The sequence below is a fragment of the Callospermophilus lateralis genome, chromosome 4 (assembly GCF_048772815.1).
Source record: "Callospermophilus lateralis isolate mCalLat2 chromosome 4, mCalLat2.hap1, whole genome shotgun sequence".
In the NCBI taxonomy this organism is placed as follows: domain Eukaryota; kingdom Metazoa; phylum Chordata; class Mammalia; order Rodentia; family Sciuridae; genus Callospermophilus; species Callospermophilus lateralis.
In genome coordinates this window covers 67,729,852-67,736,578 of record NC_135308.1, presented here as the reverse complement: position 1 = coordinate 67,736,578, position 6,727 = coordinate 67,729,852, and the positions used below count along the sequence as shown (strand labels likewise).

Here is a 6,727-nt window from a genome sequence, read left to right as displayed (position 1 = left end):
TTAAATCCTTAGCTTAAGAAACCATTTTCCACCCTATTTAATTTTACAATTTCTTTCAGTTGGAAACAGAAATATAAAACACAAGCAAATCTAAGTGACTATAGTCTGTGACCCCTTCATCCCATTGTATTCACGAAAACAAGGCTTGCTCCATTTCATCTTGCCTTTTCAGATGAGCCAAAGTTGAAGAGGTGGCAGTCAACCATAAAAAGTCTGAGTTTCCTTTGACTTTTTTCCATCCATTAAGTCACAGAGGAAGCTGCCACTGAGCCTCAGCGTTAGTACTCAAAAAATGTGGACTGGGGTGGAGTTGTACAGTGCTGACCTAGCATGAAGAAAAAAAATCCCAGCACTGGGGGGAAAAAAGTGGAATTAATTAATTTAAATGACATAAAGGATTAAAGAATAGTAGTTAAAAGAAATAAAACCTTTTGTGGATAGGCAATATTACCACAATACTAACAGAAGCAAAGTTCTCTAAGAACCTTCTGTAGCCCTTTATTTACATACATTTTAAACAGTTAATGCAAGATATTTACAATTTTTAAACAATAAAAGAAAAATATGAAGTGAATAGTTCATGACACTAAATTCAACTGTTTATGAAATATTTTTAATCTGGGAATTGAATTCCCTTGCTACTCTAGGGCTCTAGCAACTATTTCTATTTTATTCTTTCAATAAAGTCTGTTATAAACCAGAAAAAAATGACTTTATCAACTTCATGAAAATTATCAATTTCTGAGACTATGATGAGAGAACATGATGTCTGAGAAATCCAGTCAGCTTTTCACAAGGAACTGGCTACTGTTCAGCTTCCCTCTCTCCTTGAGGTAAGTCAACAGGTGCCTTCGTCTCCTCCATGTGACCTTTATCCCATACTTCTCTTCAGGGGTGTCTTTAACCAGAATAGGTCCAGGTTCTGGGCTGGTAGGAGTACTAGTTTGAAGGACACAGCTTACAAGGCTGTTTTCTCTCTGATCTGGGGAAAAGGAGTTCTCCTTCACAGATGATGACTCTGGGGTCTGGATATCAGGCGGAATGAACACATAAGGAAAGTTCTGAAATGCATTTGCTGAAAGTTCCCCACAGCTTTGGGGACTGAGCACTGGAATTAAGGGTTTTCTGGAAATGTCCTTTCCTGATTGATTGGGGCACCCCTTTACTAAGGGGATCCCCAGTGTCTCTGAACTGGAAGACAGCTGTGGACTCTCAAAGGTTAGACATGGAAACTTGCAGGTAGATTTTCGGCTTGAATGTCTTGCTTGGTCTTGGTGACGATGTTTCCGGTGGGCTGGGAAACAGCTTTCTACTGTTGTGTCAAACTGAGGTGTTACCTAAGGATCAAAAAAAAAAAGTGAACCAACTAGGCAAGAAAATGACATCCAAAAAGCAGAATCCTAAATGTGGTCCCACTATAGTAATGGACACAGAACAAAAATAGTTATATAGTAAGACAATAATAATAGATAAAGGGGCCAAGGGTGTGGCTCAGTGGTAGTGTGCTATAGCTAGCATGCATGAGGCCCTGGGTTCAATCCCCAGCACCACAAAAATATGTAATAATACTAATAATGGTAACAACAACAACAATAATAATAGAATATGAGCTTTAGGCAAGTTATTCAATCTCTCTGGTTTCAGTTTCCTCCTATATAAGAGAGAGGACAATGCTTCTTTCACTTTATCACATCATATAGCTACAAATGTTTAACTGTCTTTAAACTTCGTGAGGGCAGGATTGGGATAGAGCACATACTTAGCATGCTCAAGGCATGGGTTTAATGCCTAGTTCAAAAACAAAAAGAAAACAAAACAGGGCCGGGATTGTGGCTCAGCAGTAGAGCGCTCTCCTAGCAGGGGTGGGACCCGGGTTCGATCCTCAGCACCACATAAAAATAAAGGCATTGTGTTGTGTCCAACTACACCTAAAAAATTAAAAAAGAAAACAAAACAAAAATCATGAGGCAACAACCAGTAATCTTTTTCACCACTGACTTCCCAACATCTTGCAAAGTGCCTGACACACAGAAGGCCTTAAGTAAATAAATGGCAGACTGCAAGAATAGGGCATGAGATCATATACAGAAAGTAACTAACATAGGACCTGGCACACAATGAGTACTCCATAAGTGTTCATTCTCATCCACAGAATTTTAAACTGTAAGTTGCTTCTATAATAAGTAATATGCTTCTTCCAAGCTGTCCTGATCAAGTTATATTTATTAAGCACTGTTAAGCACAGCATATGCTCTTGACCTTTTTACTATACTATTTCTGTTATATAGTAGCTATATTTTCTTCCTGGATCTCCACCCACTACCCCACCTCCTTTTTTGTGCTGGGGATTGAATCCAGGGCCTTGTGAATGCTAAGCAAAGCCTCTACCACAGAGTTACATTCCCCAGCCTCACTAAGGGATTTTAAACAAGCAAATATGGTATGTGCCATTTTGGGTGATTTTTTCTTTTTGTCAAGCTTCAATCCATTAAACAGTGGACAGAGTACTTAGCTAAATACTCTATCTTTGACATGAAGTTCAGGGAACAGTCTCATTTTTTATTTGTCTGCCAATGGTCTGGTTTCTCACCTACTTACTGGGAAATGAAACTTTAACACCAAACTTTTGCAGAAGAATGTGGTAGTAAAGACTCCAATTCCATACCTGGGTCTGACCTAAGAAAAGAAGATATACCAGGGAAGTTGGCTGACCACAGGAAAGCATACATTGATTTCATGGACCTTATTCTTTGGAAGCCCTGGTTCAAGAAGAGTTGACATTCTTTTTTTTTTTTTTTTCCCTCTCTGTTTTTTTGGTACTTGGGACTGAACCCGAGGCACTTAATCACTGAGTAACATCCTCAGATCTTTTTATTTTGAGACAGGATCTCACTAAGTTGCTTAGGGCCTTGATAAGTTGCTAAGACTGGCCTCCAACTTGCAACCCTCCTTCCTCAGCCTTCCTAGTTGCTGGGATTACAGCTGTGTGCCACCGAGCCCAACAATTAAGAGTTGACATTCTAAAAGGCCTAACAGTAAAAATCAAAGTAAGGATCCCCTACCCAAGAAGTGATGGTGCTGTGGTCTATAGGCTTGCTGGGCACCTGTCGAGTGTGGGTGATGGGCCTCTGTGGAGCTCCATAGTGATGTTTGGGGCCCTCCAGTGGCTGCTGGTGGAATAACAGCTGAGCTTTGCGGGAAGATTGGCCACGTCTTCTTTTGGGAGGCATCAATAGGTGAATGAAGGGCAGTTAGTAACCACATGGTGCTGGCTGCCTTTGGGTTGTGGAGTAGGTTCCAATTCAAACCCATGCCTGCAGAGAAGAAACAAAAGCTGCAAGAAAACAATTCAGCTGATTCTCAGCTCTTCCTGATACCCTGAAACTCAATTCTACCAGAAACTACCACCTTGACTTCAAAAGATTGTGAGGAGCACAGCCTTTTTTTCTTTTTTTTAAAGTTGTAGATGGACACAATATCTTTATTTTTATTTATTTATTTTCACGTGGTGCTGAGGATCAAACCCAGGGCCTCATGGGTTCAAGGCGAGCACTTTATCACTGAGCTATATTATATTCCCTCCCAAGCATAGCCATTTTTTTTTTTTTTTATTTTGATTCAGATTCTTGCTAAATTGCTTTGGAACTCACTAAGTTGCTAAGACTGGCTTTGAACTTGTGATCCTCCTGCCTCAGTCCCTCAAGTCACTGGGATTATAGGCAGGCACCACTGCACCCAACAACCACAGCTTCTAATACTAATACATATACCACCAAGCAAAAACACAGTTTTCATATCCAACAATGCTTATTCAATAAATATTTATGGAACTCATGTTAACTGCCATACTGGATGCTGGGAATATAAAAAAATGAATATTTATTCAACAATCACTTATTAAATGCCAAACTCTTGGAGCAATACAGAAGTTCCTATCTTCAAAGAGCTCAGAGTTGGACAGTAGCTTAGTAGTAGACTGCTTGCCAAGCATGCATGGAGATTGGATTCCATCCCTAGCACTGCAAAAAAGAAAAGGAACCACAGAAAGTCCAGCAGAGAACAGACATTTTCAACACAAACAGTACAATATATTTCAATATAATGTTACCATTTGCTTCATGAGAGGCTTTCTGGACAAGGATATTCCTGACCTATGAATGGAATGGCTTGGAGAAGCAAAAGGCAGGGAGCGTTTTCCAGCCTGAGGAACAACATATACAAAGCCCAACTTGGTAATTCAGGAATTATAAACTTGGTGTGGGTGGGTACAGAGTTTGAAAAGAAAAGCTAAGAAATGAGGCTGGACATGTTGTCAGTGTCAGGTAGAAAAACCAGGTGAAAGCATAGGATTTGGACTTGGGCCTGAGTAGTTGAGTATTTTCAAGCGAAGGAATATGATCATATTTGGCTTTTCTTATTTTTTCATTCCAGATAATTTCAAATATAAATAAAAGTAGACTGAATAATATAATGGGCCCCATGTACTCATCACACAGCTCCAACCACCATCAATCTATGACCAACCCTGACCTGACCATGCTCTGACCCATTAACCCCACGCCTACACTATATTGAAGAACGTATATTGTGAATCATTATATCATTTCCATTTACATAACTAAATAAATCAAATACAGATTCCTTAATATTGTAAAATAACCAGGAAGTGTTCAAATTTTCAAATTGTTCCATAAACTTCATAATTTTTAAAAATTTATTTGTGTACTTTATACAGATTATCCTGGCCACAGTATAAAAGGAGAATAATTTCCTTGGAAGTGTGAAGACCTGTTAGGAGGTTACTGTGTCATCTAAGTGAGAAATGATGGGGGCCTAAATCCAGGCTGTCAGTGGAGAGGGGAGGCTGACACACAGAGGCAAGGTCCGCAGATAATGTGTCCATTGGATCTAGTAACCCCTGAACTTTACTAAGAGCCTTTCCTGTGGAATGATGGGACAGACAAGTGTGAATACAGTAGGTAGCGAATGAAATGGGAGTTGCGGCTGAGCACACAGGAAAGCCACACAATAGGGCAGAATGGTTCTACTATACAGTACTATACTATTCATTCATTTGATCAACAATAAAAAATTATACACTGTGACTTAAATGACAAAGCAGTGGAGAGAGATATAAAGAAAGAAAAAGGCATAACATCTCCACTCTCAAAGGACTTACATTCTAGTTGGGAAGTGAAGAAAAACCAAACCCAACAAGGGGTTTCAATGGCTTTATTCTTTTGTAGACAGGTTTGTCAGGGAAGGCCTACCTGACCTGAGTGAAGAAAGGAGAAAAAAACAGGTAATGGAAAGACAGGAGCAAAAATTCCAGGTTAAGAGAAGAGTAAATGCAAAGACTCCAAGGTAGAACTCTGACATGTTCAAGAAACTGGCTAAGGCTCTGCCTCCTCTGACTGGCACCACACCCATTCAAGTGTCTTAGCTCAAACCTCTCAGCTTCACTTCAATCTCTGTGCTCAGCACGCCTCCTACAGACTGGCAGCTAGTGCACACATAATTCCAACTACTTAAAGAGACTTTCCCTCCCTTCTTTGTAGAAGGCACCCGCTTTTACAGGGAAGCCTCAGTTCATCAGAAAAGCCTTCCCTGTCCTAAGGTAAGATCTCATCATAAATAACAGGCAGGAGAATCACCTGAGGCCAGGAGTTCAAGACCAACCTGGACAAAATAGGAGGCCTGGTCCCCCATCTCCCGACCCCACCCCCTACCAAAAAAAATAATAATAAAGGCGGTAGGGGTCCGGCCTATCATCCCATCCACTGGGGGGCTGAGGCCAAAACCACAAGTTCGGGGCCAGCCGCAGCAACTTAGTGAGACCGTCTCAAAATTTAAAAATAAACAAATAAAAGGGCTGGTCATGTCGCTCAGTGGTAAAGCGTCCCTGGGTTCAATCCCCGATACGGAAAATAGAAAGGAAAAATCAAAGTTAACACTGACCTACTTTGTCACTTTAGAGCTATAATTAAGTTATGTGTTTATTTGGTTCCTGGACAATGTCTGCTCTGTGAGGATGCTCGGGGGAAGGAAAGGACCTCGTCTGTGGTTGTATTTTCAGGCTCTAGAAGTGCCTGGCACACAGCAGCTGCTCGACAAAATTTGAATATGCACTAGTCCTTCTAAAGGTTTGGCTTCAGAGGGGGAAGAGAGACCCGCGGAGAAGACGCGAAGACGCCGCGCTGAGCCAGGGCTCCTGGGGAGTGCGCGCGTGTGGGTTGGAGACCGGCCCTGGAACAAGAGGGCAGGCCGCCCGCGGTCGGGGTAACCCGACCCTCTAACTGGATGTAGGCCGAGTGCGATCTCCGCGGGACGCAAACAGACTAACTCAGACCTTTAAAGACGGTGAGCAAAGCCGGTGGGGAGCCAGGGCAGCGTCGCCTGGCGGGAAAAGGCGAACGCGCGTGCGGGGGGCCGAGCAGACGGAGGGCGCCAGAGCGGGGTCCCGCCGTGCCCCCGCGTCTTCACACTGCCCTCGGCTCGCCCTCCCCGGCCGCGGGGACCCCAGGCTGCCAGGCCCCGGCCGCCGCTGCCCCTCGAGCCGCCAGCCGCCTTACCCGCCCGGCGGGGCCGCGGCCGCCGCTCCTCTCTGCGCAGAGCGTTCGAACCGGAACGCGGAGACACGTCGGCGCCGATTGGCGACGCTCCGTCACGTGACCGCAACGCTCCGCCGGCGCCAATTTCAAACAGCGGAACAAACTGAAAGCTCCGG

At 43.2% G+C, this 6,727-nt stretch overlaps 1 protein-coding gene across 2 annotated transcripts; it reads right to left on the bottom strand.

Moving 5' to 3' along the window:
* On the bottom strand, window positions 1-6,634 carry Rhno1 (RAD9-HUS1-RAD1 interacting nuclear orphan 1). Of its 2 annotated transcripts, none has more exons than XM_076852546.1 (3): window positions 6,573-6,634; window positions 3,063-3,314; window positions 1-1,337 (listed from the first exon to the last, which is right to left on the bottom strand). In XM_076852546.1, exons 2-3 carry the CDS (start codon window positions 3,228-3,230, stop codon window positions 783-785), a joined length of 723 nt encoding a protein of 240 aa, XP_076708661.1. In that variant the 5' UTR covers window positions 3,231-3,314; window positions 6,573-6,634; the 3' UTR covers window positions 1-782. The 2 variants fall into 2 exon arrangements, with proteins under 2 accessions (XP_076708661.1, XP_076708662.1); XM_076852547.1 differs by having other exon boundaries at window positions 3,063-3,334; window positions 6,573-6,617.
* Between the last annotated feature and the right edge of the window lie 93 nt (window positions 6,635-6,727).